At 35.9% G+C, this 15,929-nt stretch overlaps 1 protein-coding gene and 1 long non-coding RNA gene across 3 annotated transcripts in view; one reads left to right on the forward strand and one right to left on the reverse strand.

Moving 5' to 3' along the window:
* The window catches only part of LOC125273035, a 36,244-nt gene extending 27,621 nt beyond the window's left edge, over positions 1 to 8,623 (forward strand). Inside the window, exons 3-4 of one of the 2 annotated variants that reach the window (XR_007185994.1) lie at positions 1,887 to 2,012; positions 8,511 to 8,623. This is a non-coding gene — a long non-coding RNA (uncharacterized LOC125273035). Of the gene's footprint in view, positions 1 to 1,886; positions 2,013 to 2,252; positions 2,849 to 8,510 lie in introns of those variants that run through there. The other variant, XR_007185989.1, reaches the window with a different exon arrangement.
* Positions 8,624 to 11,825: 3,202 nt separating this feature from the next.
* eve1 (even-skipped-like1) lies at positions 11,826 to 13,998 on the reverse strand. Its single transcript, XM_048162434.1, has 3 exons — positions 13,479 to 13,998; positions 12,987 to 13,228; positions 11,826 to 12,639 (listed from the first exon to the last, which is right to left on the reverse strand). The coding sequence occupies exons 1-3, from the start codon at positions 13,480 to 13,482 to the stop codon at positions 12,211 to 12,213; spliced, it is 675 nt and encodes a 224-aa protein (XP_048018391.1). The 5' UTR covers positions 13,483 to 13,998; the 3' UTR covers positions 11,826 to 12,210.
* Between the last annotated feature and the right edge of the window lie 1,931 nt (positions 13,999 to 15,929).

Consider the following 15,929-nt stretch of genomic DNA (forward strand, 5'->3'; position numbering starts at 1 on the left):
TGTGTTATCAACAAATGTCTTATGGGTTTGGAACTACATCAGGGTGAGTAAATGATGAAAGAAGTTAAATAAAGTTTTCTAGTAGTTATATAAGGCAATGTTATTATCACTTACATCATAGGCACAGCAAGAATGACTTTTCCACCGCTACAAAGAGTAGATCATGCATAGCTTCTGACTCTAGGACCCTGGGAGATCTTCGTGTTCTGTGAAGGCCCATAAAATTGTGGCATGTCTCATTGGCAGGCTCAGTGTACAAGCAGTTTGTGTGATTCCAGCTTACCAGTTCGTAGCACACACTGATAACTCTGAAACCATTGCTTTTTAACACACATCAACAACTCTAGTGTACAACCACATCAGTTGGCCTATAGCATTCCAGACTGCAAAAAATCCCACTGACATGCATATCTTGCCATTTATATGGGATCATGGACATTTTAACAGACACAGATAAGGTTGCGGCTGCACGTTAACAGGTCGACAGAAGTCAGACATAGCTTTGAGGCATACGCTGTCAACCACAGGACACAACCACGACTGTATGCACATTAACCCACAGATTTATTGTAAAAGGATGCTAGCAGTTATATTAACAAATACATGAATTTAAACTTGTTTCCCAACCATTAATCAGCTCAGCATGAAACTAGACACACAAACAAACATTTGGGACTTAACGTTAATAACATCCTACTGTAGGTTAACCCTATAAAGTCTGTTATTTTTGAATATCAGCATGTATGATTGTACACAATCATGCTTTATTTTGTCAGATTAATAGTTTTATACTTTTTTTTTTTTTTTTTTTTTTTTTTAGCAAATAAAAGGCTTTTTAGTGTAATTCTAAAAAAATGTCCCCCTTCAGGTTATGTTACACATGTTCAATTGCTGTGAAATCCTTAATGATTTTTATGAAGCAAACGTGAGAAATAACTTTTTTATTGTTAGTAATTTTACCAGATGAACGCTTATGGGACTGAAGCAAATTAGGTTTATTTAATTAAACATATTTTTTAATGAAAAATCATGTTAAAATTTGAGTACCAATGGCTTTTGAGGAACATTTATTTGTTTATCCCTCAATCATCATTGTATTGCATTGCATTATATGTTTTGCCCCCACAATAAAAACTAAAGAGCTTTGATTATAAAACTAAGCATTAAATATTATCTACTAAGACAAATTATTCTCAGAAATAGAGTGACAACTGATATTTTATATGCATTTTATGTAAGTAGTCTGCTATAAAGATCTTACTGATTTACATTATAAGCTATCTCAATTTAATTTTCCTTTTTGGTCATATAAATATCAGCAAATGCACCAAATTGCATATTTTTAGGCCTTTGAAAATTGATATTTTTTCCCTCTTTGAGTATGAGCTCATGTTTAATGAGCCATAAAAGCTTGACATATCAAACATGAAAATCAACAAAAAAAACTTGTATGTACACTTTGTTTTTAAAGATTAAAAAAAAAAAAATGTCTAAAGGTTCAAATAACTTTTCCATTTCCAAAAAAAATCTAATTTTCTTACTGTTATTTCATACATCAGGGTTAAAGAGTCACTTTGATTAATAAAAAAATTCAAATAGATAATTCTGTTGAAACTAGAAGGTAAATTGTTCTAATTTTGAACCAGTCTATATGATAATATTTTGATGAATAGCTAGATTGACCATATTCAAAGCAATGATGAAAGTGCGTCCTTCAAACATATTATTTCACATTATGTTGTGGAAAACATGAGAACCATACAAAATAAGTCTGATCTAGCAGAAACCATTCAGTCATGCTCTTCTTTGAAAAACTGGGACAATAAGATGTTTCTAATTTGCATGCATGAACATGACCATTCTGTTTTTTTTTTTTTTATCAACAGTGTGGTGCAAAAATACAGTAAATGGCCTGAAGGAGGCACTAGATGGAAATAACTGGACCAATGAAAATGATTCAGGACCAACCTGTCCTGTCCCTGGAGTACCAGATTAACATACACTGCTATCAGGTTAGTCAACCTGATATGGATCCACTACTGCGCTGGTACATTTCCCTAAAGCTATGCAATACAGCTGTGAAAATGATCAGCTCACTGATTTAATCAGGCTGCAGGGACTCAGTGATACAGTTTATTTTTATTTGATTGTTTACATCTTTGTTCCACAGTTTTAATATTGCCCTGAAAGCTGAGCAAATAAAATCCTCCCCTTACTTGCAATTGTTACAACCTGTTTTATTCTCCCTCTAGCAGAAAATTTTAATTGAACTGATGTCTGAAGTTGTACCTGATGTTGTGCCCATCCCTACTGAAAATTATCCATTTCCTCATAATGACTGACATATGTTGCTGGTCCAAAACATTTAAATGTTGGAACATTTCCCTAAAGAATATCATATCTTCCCAAGACCTGGTATGCTGGTATGCATATATTATGCAAGTTTATTGTTTTCTCTCCACATATTTGTCTTTTTCTTCAGATGTTTCACCATATAAAACTATTTGTAGCATTGCCAAAGTTCACCATGTTATGAGCTTCAATGAGTTAATGTTTGAAAGTACTGTATCTTTATAAAAAATATTACATTGTGTGTTATAAAAATGTTGCATTGTGCATTCCATCAGCATCCACTCAAAAATGTCAGTAATATGAGTTTTGATGCAGCAGTTTTAGTAGTAGTCTGGCTGCTGTGACCTTAGCATTTTTTCCAACAGGTCTAGAAATTACATTTCTGAAGGTTAGCAGGTTTCCCAAACTTTCAAGCTTTTGTGCGAAACATAATATTTTAGTATGTCCCCCTTTTTAAAGGATTAGTTCACCCAAAAATGAAAATAATGCCATTTATTACTCACCCTCGTGTCGTTCTACACCCGTAAGACCTTCGTTCGTCTTCAGAACACAGTTTAAGATATTGTAGATTTAGTCCGAGAGCTTTCTGTCCCTCCATTGAAAGTGTTTGTACGGTAGACTGTCCATGTCCAGAAAGGTAATAAAAACATCATCAAAGTAGTCCATGTGACATCAGAGGGTCAGTTAGAATTTGTTGAAGCATCGAAAATACATTTTGGTCCAAAAATAACAAAAACTATGACTTTATTCAGCATTGTCTTCTCTTCCGGGTCTGTTGTCAATCCGCGTTCACGACTCCACAGTGACGCTGCTGACGTAAGATGCTGCTGACGTGTTATCTGGTGAGCCCGAGCTTCGTTTACAGTCTGAGGGAGACACATGCTGTAAACAAAACAACCTTACGGTTGACAAAACAATACACAGACGAAGAACTAAGAGTGATGGAAGAAGCTCCTACAAGCAGCAACCGCTGTCACAAGCAGCGTCACTGCGGAGTCGTGAACCCGGATTGACAACAGACCCGGAAGAGAAGACAATGCTGAATAAAGTCGTAGTTTTTGTTATTTTTGGACCAAAATGTATTTTTGATGCTTCAAAAGTAACCCACTGATGTCACATGGACTACTTTGATGATGTCTTTATTACCTTTCTGGACATGGACAGTGCACCGTGCAAACATCTACAATGGAGGGACAGAAAGCTCTCGGACTAAATCTAAAATATCTTAAACTGTGTTCCGAAGATGAACGGAATGTTACGGGTTTGGAACAACATGAGGGCGAGTCATTAATGACATAATTTTCATTTTTGGGTGAACTAACCCTTTAAGTTTATTTTAGTTTAGTTATAGATATCTTACCTTAGACTTGTGGATAATTGCAATTGCATGGCATTTTGTTACTGTACAGGTCTGCAGGCATCGTTGCAGATGGCAGAGAAAGTAATTGGTGCTTTGTGCAGTTGAGTGTAAAAAATATATTTATTAAAATAGCTATTTGTTCTGATACAGTAGTGCAAAGTCGTCTTGTTATTATCAGTGCAACAGTTCAGTCTTTCTCTTCGAAGAAGGTGTCAGGGCTTTGAGGAGCCTTATAGTCTGAGGGAGTAAAAATAGTCTGAGGGCCAAAAAACTGCAACAGTCTGTTGTCTAAGAGTGGGTGGGGTCTAATGTGATGCTGTGGGCCATTTAATGGTAAATATCTGATTGGAGGTAATGAGGCTTCAAGAACTTGACCTGGTGTTTGATTGTTCTGTCAATCATAATATATAAAAACTGTAGACAAAGTAATAACTAGAAGAAGGACCTTTTTTATGAGAATAAACTAGTTTTGAGAATTAAAATGTTTTTTCCACTAATGCAAGCGTTTTTCTTTTTCAAATTTAAATCTGCTTGCATGACTGTTTACAGCAGACAAATAGTGTAAAATGAATTATTATTTTTGCTCCTGTATTGACATATACTGTACATGCAATGATGTGATTGTATGTTTCTGCATGTCTTGCATAAAATACAGTGTCTTTCAGTCAATAACTTTATGGACATATGTTTTGCCCTTTGTATTTACTTGTTCAAAAATAATTAGTAAAAATATACCCTTAATATTCAACAATATTATTGATTTGACTGCACTGGCACTATTGGATGAGAACTGAACTGAGCTGGATGATGAAATCACTGTTTTCTGCAGAACTGCTTTATGAAATGATCTAATGTAATAATTAATGATCTTTAAAATGGAACTGAATCAGCACTGAACTGACTTCAGCTCAACAATGACACTATTTGCTTTTAGAGCTGCTGTACAGTCATAATTAACTCCGTATCATTGAATCATTTTCCTGTTATTAAAATCTGTATTGTATAAAGCGCTACATAAATAAATGTGACTTGACTAGTCACCATGAAATCAAATCACAATGGAATGATTATTTATTATAAAAGATGCATCCATGCACATCATTATTTATTTAAAATGAATGTGCCCTCATAATCTTAATCAAAATAACTTCCCCTCACTCTTGCAGCATCATTCCTTCTCTTCTCTGATGATGTGTTTACTGGCGTGAGGGCGGGACAACCTGTCACTCACATGACATCACAGCAATAGCAAACCACAACCATCCAATCAATTCTCAATGGACAAAATCAAGTTCAACCCTACATTTTTTTTTCTTGTTCGAGAAGCTGTTTCACTCAAATATGTCACAATAAGAAAGAAAAGTTTCTTGCCAACTTTAAACTTTGAGGCCACAAGTCTTCAAAAGCTTCTCTGAGAAAATATTCTGACTGAATGATCTTCACTATTTAAATTTTTACTCACTTTAAAAAGACAGTTAAAAAAAGACAGACAACTTGACACAGACACATTTCATCACTTCGTCTCTATATCTGAGTTTTACAGTATTTAAATAGCTTCAGTTGACACAGGCCAAGCCTGTAGTTTTTACTGCTGCAATAAAGCTTTGTCCTAGCAACAATATAGATACATCATATGTACTCATAACTCTCTTGCTTGCTTTCCTTTGCTTTTTCTATCTTAGAAGTATGTCAGCATGCATATGACTAATTATGCTATCAACAAACAGTACAAGATTACAGAACTAAGAACAATACTGAGGCTATCCTGCAGTATTATGTAAGGAGAGACAAGGTCAGATTTTCATTTGTTCAAGGACATGGTGGTGATAGAGGATGATGCAGTGATGATGCATGTAAACTGTGTTTTCTGGTATTTGTTTGGGGAACATAAGCAGTTTACCTGAATGAATATTGAATTAGCTGGATAGACAATTATTGTAAACCATGGAGAAATTCAAATATAGGATGACATAGTTTAGTGATTAAAGAGGACCTATTGTGCCTTTTTTCTATTTTTTTCCCTTTTTTTACATTTTCAACTTTCTTTAGTGTGTAATATTGCTGTTTGAGCATGAAAAGGGTCTGAAAAGTTGCAAAGCAAAAACGTCAACTCCAAAGGGAGTTATTCTATATATCAGGAAGCACTGTTTCTCAACTCCCTGAAAAGCCTTAAAGGGTTAGTTCACCCAAAAATCTAATTACTGTCATTAATTACTCACCCTCATGTCATTCCACACCCATAAGACCTTCGTTCATCTTCAGAACACAAATTAAGATATTTTAGTTGAAATCCAAGAGGGTTCTGATCCCCAAAAGAAAATGACGTAGTTACCGTAACATTAAGGTTGAACCACTGTAGTCACGTTGACTATTTTAACTATATCTTTACTACTTTTCTGGACCTTGAATGTGGTAATTTCATTGCTTTCAATAGAGGATAAAAAAACTCTCGGATTTCATCAAAAATATCTTAATTTGTGTTCTGAAGATGAACGAAGGTCTTATGGGTGTGGAACGACATGAGGGTGAGTAATTAATTAATGACAGAAATTTCATTTTTGGGCAAACTAACCCTTTAAAGGTGCCCAAGAATGTTTTTTCACAAGATGTAATATAAGTCTAAGGTGTCTCCTGAATGTGTCTGTGACGTTTCAGCTCAAAATACCCCATAGATTTTTTTAAATTATTTTTTTTAACTGCCTATTTTGGGGCATCATTAACTATACACTGATTTTGGCAGCGCCGCCCCTTTAAATCACGTGCTCCCTGCCACACGAGCTCTCGACTATATTACAGTGCATTTACAAAGTTCACACAGCTAATATAACCCTCAAATGGATCTTTACAAGATGTTCGTCATGCATGCTATATGCATGCTTCAAATTATGTGAGTAAAGTATTTATTTTGATGTTTACGTTTGATACTGTATGAGTTTGAGGCTATATACTCTGTGGCTAACGGCTAATGCTACACTGTTGGAGAGATTTATAAAGAATGAAGTTGTGTTTATGAATTATACAGACTGCAAGTGTTTAATAATGAAAATAGCGACGGCTCTTGTCTCCATGAATACAGTAAGAAACGATGGTAACTTTAACCACATTTAACAGTACATTAACAACATGCTAACGAAGCATTTATAAAGACAATTTACAAATATCACTAAAAATATCATGATATCATGGATTATATCAGTTATTATTGCTCCATCTGCCATTTTTCGCTGTTGTTCTTGCTGGCTTACCTTGTCTGTGCACAGATCCAGACGTTAATACTGCCTTTCCTTGTCTAATGCCTTGAACATGGGCTGGCATATATGCAAATATTGGGGTCATACATATTAATGATCCCGACTGTTACGTAACAGTTGGTGTTATGTTGAGATCCGCGTGTTTTCCAGAAATCTTTGGAGGAAGCAATGGGGTTTGAAACTCAATGTATGTCTTTTCCATGTACTGAACTCTTGTTATTCAACTATGCCAAGATAAATTCAATTTTTGATTCTAGGGCACCTTTAATTGTAGTCTTACATTTTCGTCCTGGAATGTACACATCACAATATTCCTATTTTAACTAATTCCTGCCCAAGGCATACACAAAATAAAGGTGGCAAGGTCTGATTGAGTTGTGTTAGTGTTATCGCCATGTCCAAGAGAGTCAGTTTTTAACTCCCCGGATCTAACATGATTATGGTAAAAGGGTATGACATTTCTGAGACACATTTCAAGTGGTTTACCAATCACAACACACTGATCCAGCTGACCAATCAGAGCACATTGTGCTTTTTGGAAGGAGGGGCTTTAGAGAGAGATGGGAACTAAACAGACTGGGAAGAGAGGAATAATATGTGGAAAAATAAGAAATGTTTATGAACATTTAAGCATGTAAACCTATTCTAGTGCCCAAAACAAAATTAAGACTTCGTAAAAGGGCATTATAGGTCTCTTCATGGAAGCATACTGTAAGATACTTTGGCTAAAAGTAAATAGCTAAATGTTAAATAACAATAAATATTGAACAATAATTCTGTTAATTTAAGCGATTGTCACAACCTTAAGGTTTTTTTCTCTGTACAGGGAAGTTCTTTATTGGGACAAATGCTTGCATGTTCATTTGGTAATTGCTTTAGGCAGCTTCAGGCGATCATTCAGCCATAAGACGATGCAGCTGTGGTTGTTGGCAAACACAGCTGCTTCAGTGTGGCTTCCACATGAACCAAACAAAGCTTTCTGTACCCCATAACAATATGTGAAGCTCAGTGCACATTAGATTGTATGAGACCCATGGAAATGTTACACTTAGGAGATTTGTATCTTACAGTTGTTTTAACAATACATCTGTTTCCCTGTATAGGATAGACTTCTGGTTTCCCTGAAGTGCTAATGTGTCTCTCAGAGTTCATTTTCCCTAATTGACTTCACAATTAACTTAATTTCCTTTTAAACTTATTGTGGTTTTTCCTCATCTTGTTTCTTTATTTAGGGATGAAGTGTGTGACCCACATGGTCTAGAGTATGTTGTAAAGTATTCTTTACAGTCACTCCTTTTTCTTCCTTTCTGGTTGCTTTGGGCCTCTTGAAGTGAATAGCCTAGACTTGTTGTCTGAGCTGAGGGAACGAGAATGTGAATATGTGGATTTCTTATGCATGCTGAATTCAATTTTAGGTCTCCCATGTTCAACTCCCAGATGAGCATGTTTGCTGTTGTTTTATAAACAAAATAACAGTATGTTGTTGAGTTTTATTTGTGTGATAAACTTGTACTTGTGCCGTTCGATACAATTCATTCCTTTTGCAGTTTTTTTTCATGTGCAGGAAAAAGCAGCAAAATCAAGATGGGTGGCCAGTGAAAGTGTGGGAAGTCCAGCACTGGAAGATGTCTGGAAAAAGCTAATTTTCAGGCGCTGGAGGGACAATGAGTAAGTATGCTACTGTTTAAATGTTTGGATTGGTACTATTTTTTTCCATGTTTTGAAAGAAGTCTTTTATATTCACCAAGACTAAGTTACTCTAAAAAAGTAATTAATTACTACAAATTGCAGATTTAACAGATAACAGTACTAATTACTCTCTCTAAAAAGTATTGCATTACTTATTACTGATTACTAAGCTTAAGAAATCATACTAATATACTACTGATTTGGTGATCACAAAACATTTCTTATTATTATCAATTCTGAAAACAGTTGTGCTGCTAAATATTTTTATGCAAAATGTGATACTTTTTTTTCCAGGACTTCTCTAGCTTCTGAACTTCCCAATATTAAAAATAAAACAAACTGACTGATCTGTGTATGATGCATTTTAAAGCAGCTTCCTTAAATTATAATAAATTAATTTTAAAAAATGTTGATGTGTGGCTGCATTTATTAAATATATAGACTACGATGTTCTTTAAAATGTTTCAAATAACAAATAATAATTTTTAATTATTATATTTATACAGTGAGGCTGGATGAGGAAGGTTTATGGAGAACTTGCAGTCATGTCAACCTGTCCACCTCTGACTTCCCTCAGGGCCGAGGCAGTATTAAGAGCAGGAAGTTGTAAAAATCACACGGTAGTGCTCTCCAGACAAAAGAGGATCCGCTGCTGTGTGCTCAATCGGTGTTCCCACAGTCACCATAGAGCAGAATCTCTTTACAGTCTATTCCAATTTACCACATCTCTCTCAATTCACAGGAGCAGTCGTTTTTTTCTTTACTGTCATTTCCCACCTATTGCCAGGGCTTTACTGCAGACGTCACCCATTGAGTTATTGTCAGACTCAGACAAGGGTACTGCTGATGTCTCTAATGATCTAAGCATCCAAAGTGTTGTTTTTTACACCTCTAAACATGCATAGATGTGTTACATGCACCCAGATTAAGGATACATTTTACTATGTAGGCTAACTGTTATAATTATTTTACAAATACCAAGTTTTGAAATGCATTCTGTCTAAAGTAATGCTTTGATATTACTTACAAATACATGCATTTTAATAATTCATCCATATGAAACAGCCCTGTAGTTTTTACATCACAGAAATTGTTTTGGTAGCTACAAATAAATTTGAATGTAGAGCATTCAGCTCATGTTCTCATAAGGGTTATCATGACACAAGCCAGACGAGGTTAATTTACACTGAGACACAGATTGAGAAGCCTTTCAACTAGAATCCACCTGTAGCAGGTGGAGGTAAAATAAGCCAAAACACCTGGATATTCAGCAGGTGCCTCATTCATTCACATAACCATGGCTGTATCACTGTTCACCTTCCTAATTTCTAGTGGAGTGTGTTGAAAGCTGGGGTGTCTGTCCCTGTTTGGTTGTGTGTATGTGTGTATTTTCAGTATATTCTTAAATGTCATGTGCCATAATTTCGTGGACAATGGTAGCAGTGAATTAAACAATAAATACACTGTAAAAATATTGTTGAGAAAACTTAAAAATCCAAGACAACTTATGTGTTCAGATTTTTAAGCTTTCTCAGCTATTGTCTTAATAATTGTACTAACTTTTTTTGTCAATTCGAATTTGTTCGTTCACTAAATGCAAAATGAATTCATCATGAATTCTTCATTTCTTGTTCAGCAAATTTTCATTTAGTAACACAACTAATTAACATAATGTTATAGTCGTATACTTTATATGTTAAGTGAACTATGCTATCTTTATTTGTAAATGAACAATCATCCCATAAAGCAGAGATATATATCCAGGATATAGTTTTAAATAGTTGAACACAATGTAGGCCTCAACACAAACCTCAAAAATGGTGACAATGAACAAATGTAAAAAGATGAGCTCTTTACATCACAACACAACAAATAACTAACAAAAATTACAAAAAATTTGTCAGCAAAACAGGAAAATAATAATCCAATAATAGTAAATGCATAATTTATTCATGCTGCAATGCATTCTGGGAGCTCACAAACCCTTAACATTTCAGCAATATTAAGTTCTTTGTTCAGACAACTGTGTTTGACTTTGGGAAAACATTTGGGGGAATTGGGTTTTTATGTATTTTTATTTTTTTTTTCCATATTTGAGAGTAAAAAGGTTTTGTAAACTGGAAAATATGTGGTTGCTTTATTTTACAGTGTATATACTTGGGCACACTCTACCGTTCAAAACGTTGGGGTTGGTGGGATTTATGCTTGCCAAGGCTTCATTTATTTGATCAAAAATAAACAGTAATATGATGAAATATTATTACAGTTTAAAATAAACGTTTCCTATTTTTGTATGATTTAAAATGTTTTTTCTTTTTTCTGTGATGGCAAAGCTGAATATCCAGCATCATTATTTCAGTCTTCAGTGTCACATGATCCTTCAGAAATCATACTAATATGATGATTTGCTGCTCAAGAAACATTTCTGATTATTATCAATGTTGAAAACAGTTGCTTAATGTTTTTTTTGTGTGTGTGTGTGTGTGGAAATGTGATTTTGATGAATAGGAAGTTCATAAGAACAACATTTTTAAAAAATCTAAATCTTTTGTAACATTATAAATATATTTCCTGCCACTTTTGATTAATTGAATGCATCCTTGCTGAGTAAAAGTTTCATTAAAAAAAAATCCTACTGACTCCAAACTTTTGAACTGTATATGTGTGTATATATACAATTATGTGTATTCATAAATTCAAGACAGTCAGCGTGGCTTAAGTCCATTTTGCTGCCACTGTATGTCATTTTATGCATTAATTCAGGCTTTTTACTTCCACACTTGCAGACATTGTATATTAAATCAAGATCTGTGAGGCCCTGGAGTCTCAGACACCTCTGTCCACCTGTTGATGTTTTGTCTGGTTACAGGCTGTTTGATTTTAGATTTTCAAGATCATAATTCAGCAGGTTGTGTCTAGCAAGGAGTATAATGACAGGAGCTTTGTGTCTGTAAGTTGATAAGTAGTCTTTAAGATTACAGTGCTGTTTGGTCAACAGGTTGGTGTTAAACAATGACAAAAGTCTTGGTGTGAATTACAAGAGCCGTGTTCAGCTTGAGGATGTAACGAGTAGAGCATTAATTGTTCTCTGTCCATGAATAGTATTATTATTTTAAGAAAAAGGCAGAAATACATTAAGTAAAATGTTTCCATAAATATTTTTAATAGTCAATTTTGTCATATATATTTTTGGAAAGCATATATGTACACAGTGTTCAGGTGCAAAAATGTCAATAGATGAAAAAAAAATGTTCGAAAGTTCAAGTATTTTAAGAAAGTAAACAAAACTTATCTATATTACAGTAAGATAAACAACAAAATAGTTCTTCATGAGTAACATTTTCTAGATTTTGAATAACTGTACAGGTGCATAAATACAAAACAGCCTTAAACTTTCATTGTATGGGCAAAAAAAATCTTCAGAATGTATTCTTTTGTATCTCAGAAATAATGTCATGCAGGTTTAGATCAACATGAGCATGAGTAAACAATGATAGAATTTTCTTTTTTGGGGGGGTGAACTACTCCTTTTATCATGGTAAATGCACCACTGTCCTATTATCCTGAAGCACTGCCAAAGGTTTTGGGCTGCGGGCCTGTCCTAGCTCCCCCTCTAGGCTTAAGCAGGTGGTCCGGTCTCCATTGTAGGCAATGTGGACAGTGGCATCCTGCGGGATGGTGCATTGTCTGGACAGGGGAATAGAGAGCCGGCTGTGGAAGTCCACCAAGCCAGGGGTAGGTCGAGGGAGGGAGATGCAAAGTGTCCAGTGGCCTTGTGGTGGCGCTGTAAGGGTTTGAGTAACCGGAGAGGCTCCCCATGCCGAGATGAGAGTATAGATGAAGGGGTAAGCGGGGCAGCAGTGGGTAGGGGAGAGCAGCAGCCGCCTGACTCACCATGAAGGCACACAGGTTTGGGTCCAGTGGGTTAGGCCAGTGCAGACTGTGACGCTGCCTCTTGTCCTTCATCCTCCTGTTCTGGAACCAGACCTATAATGAAATAGGGTGATAAAGGGTCTTAGTGACGGACACAGCATGTTGGTGGGATTAGGTAATGGTAGATGTACAATAAAATTTTCGGTTTCAGCAGGGATGGAGATCCGGTGTCTGGTTTTAAGGCTTCTTGGCTTGACTGTATCCCTCAGTCTCACAAAACACAAACAATCCTCTCTTAAGCGAGCTAAAAAATTAAACTTTCATCATGGATAGCAGAAGTTAGTCATTAAATTAATTCTTAAATGAACACTTTTTAATAGCAAACTTTTAATGCTCTTTAAATGCTTGCCTGTTGGGCCAGAGGTTGAGTGTGGCGTGAAAAGGTCTGCTCTGTGAATTACCTTTATTGTGGTCTCGGGCAAGTTAAGCGCTGCCGCCAGTTCGCATCGTCTGGGTCGAGACACGTAAGTTTCTTTGCAGTATTCTTGCTCAAGACGGGTCAGCTGCTCCCTCGTGAAAGCAGTCCGGTGCCGCCGACTGTGGTCTATCCCATTCAGTAGTGAAATACGAGGGCACTCTTCCTCTCCTTGATCACTGTCAGCATGAGCAACAGTAGACACTGGCGACTCCCTGCCCTCTGCTACTGAAAAGTTTACCTCACATTAGGCATTCGTTTGCTTTGCGTTTAACACATTTACAGTCAGAAAGAACTGGGTTTCAATAACCCCCCAACGTTCATTTCCTAATTAAATGAACTCGCTACACAGATGTTGATTTTGTACTGAAGACTTCAATGTTAAACGACATGATGTACGGTGAGCATTTTCCTTTAAAAAAAGAAGTGTACATTCCTCTCAGCTTGCTGCTGAATATGGACGTTGTAGGCTACTTACACATTTTATCGTTGATATCCACGTCCGCAATCCAGATATTCCCCAAATGGATTTTCACAAACTTCTCATAGTCCTCAAAACAGTGCCAGACCAGGCCCTACCCCAAAAAAAGGAATTCTCTCTCGTCACTGCTTGTCTTCCAAGCCAAGTTCGTTTATGAAGGAAAGATGAGTTGTTTTTGTAGTCGCTGTCCACCCCCCTCCTCCCTCACCTCTGCATCTTTCAGGTCGTCCCATCTTGTGTCCTAATGAGAGACGCGCTCTATCCGCTGAGGCGCCGCCGGGGCGCGCGGACAGAGGGAGGTGTTAAATTGTCTTTGGTCTCCGACCGGCCTTTGTACTTTTTTGTTATGGAGAATTAAGAACGACCTCCCTTTGCATACTGTCACAGTGGCTTCCCCGTTGAGATAGGCCAACCCTGATTGTTCCTTGGTGTTTGATGTTTGTATTTTTGGAAGTCAATCATTAGAATCCTTATGTCCCCAAATTGCAGAGGTCTACAGTTTCTAATAGAGATGAAAGCGTTTCAGGAGCCGTATAAATATGTGAGGAAAATGTATTTAATTGTAAAAACACAATTAATTGGAAAATTGTCAGAGAATTTGAACATTAAGTAATTTTATAATAAACAATCAACGTTGCCTGATAACGTGCTGATATTGCTTAATATGCGCGTCGCATCATGGTCGCTGAGAGCTCAGAGGGAAATGAAGGTTCTGTCATCTTTTACACATCCTCATGTCATTCCAAATTTGAATGCATTTCTGTCTTCTGTGGCACAAAAAAAGTGTAGCCTACTTTTTTGAATGTCAATGTTGTTTTGGAACTGTGTTTTGACAAATGAGGGTTTAAAAAGTGTTGAAACATTCTTCACACTGTCTTCTTTTGTGTTCTGCAAAATAAGTACATTCATACTGGTTTGGAACAACATGAGGGTAAGAAAATGATGACAGTATTGTCATATTTGGGTGAATCATCGCTTTAAGTGCATTGGAGCTGTCAGGCTCAAAGGTGCTGAACGAAAATTGAAACGAAATAGTGCGATTGAATAGTAAGCCTGCTGAATGTTTTAAATTTTAATTTGTATTATAATGGCTTTCAGACTTTTTTAAAGAAACAGCAATGATACAGTGATGTAGCTACACCAAAAATGTCACGTGACTTTACGCCATGTTGTTCACTAAGGGCTATGCAGTTATCACTGTGTATGTGGTTGAGCTTGTTTGGACAGAATGGACACTAATCTTAAATTAAGGTCATATGTAGATCTAATCATACTCAGATCTAATGTTTTAACATTAATGTGTGTATGTATGTATTTATTTATTTATTTATTTAAAGTTTTATAGGCTATTTCTTGTGAGTTATAGGCTACAAAAGTATATATGTCCATGAAGTTATTGTCTGCCATTTAGCATTCAGTTCCTGTTTTAGAATAGCAGTTTTGGATTATGAATAAGGTCCGTTATTAACATTACTTGAGTCTTTCATGTTTTGTTTTACGGTGCGCAGTATTTATTTAGCAACAAAAAGAGCTAAATAAAGTATATCTCAGTATATCTCGAGCATATGCTCCCATCCGTGGCGCTTCAGATTAGCCTGATATCAAACTGACCAGTGGTTGTATTGTTATACACCAGTCTTTGATCACTTGTCAGTTAAGGGAAAGGCTCCACTAAGGCTGCAGCCTGTATCTGGAGAGAGACTGGCGCAGATATCACGTAAGGGTGACAGAAATTACGCTTCCATGAACAGACAAACCTATGTGTTGTGTAGGCTACTCATTTTGGCTGTACTGAAATGACACTGTCTGCATTGATAATTGTTGATAAATACGCCCCCTTAACTGATCAGTACATAAAGATCACGAAATGCACTGTTTGTGGGCGTGTCCGTTTGGGTCCTTTGCATAAAACTGCAAGAATATATAGGCTACATAATGTCAGCAGACTATGTTCTCCTGGTAATTTATACTTTTGTTTTCATAGAATATATATATATATATATATATATATATATATATATATATATATTTTTGTTACTGTTTTTAAACCATTTTTATTTCGATTGTAGTTTTATATTAGTGCTCTTTATGCAGACCTTCATTGTATAAAACACATTAATTTATGAAAGTGACTGATTTAATTTTCCACCATAAAGGCCAAGAAACTAAAAAAAAAAAAAATAAGTAAATAAAATTATTATATGCTAAGCATAAGAAAACCTAAAGATATTTAAGTGAGGATCTGTTATGCGTTTCATTGCTCTGCAGTCTCCCTATCCTTTTGCTTTCACTCCTCTTCGTCTTCATCTTCTTCCTTGCAGGTTTAAATCTGTTCCTTACGCGCAGCAATGCAACCACACAATATTATAAAGCTGTATTTTATTGGGGCAGATCAGGTGCACCTGAACAAACCGTTAACGGATCCTATTAGCGTTCAACACAACCTTG

The sequence above is a fragment of the Megalobrama amblycephala genome, linkage group LG1, assembly GCF_018812025.1.
Source record: "Megalobrama amblycephala isolate DHTTF-2021 linkage group LG1, ASM1881202v1, whole genome shotgun sequence".
NCBI lineage: Eukaryota > Metazoa > Chordata > Actinopteri > Cypriniformes > Xenocyprididae > Megalobrama > Megalobrama amblycephala.

Bases quoted from the DNA above. Each gene is read 5' to 3' on its own strand.
- eve1 (XM_048162434.1), bottom strand. The intron at 12,640-12,986 runs GTAATTCACAGA...ATTTCATTATAG, and splicing joins TGCCCGAGACCACAATAAAG to GTCTGGTTCCAGAACAGGAG.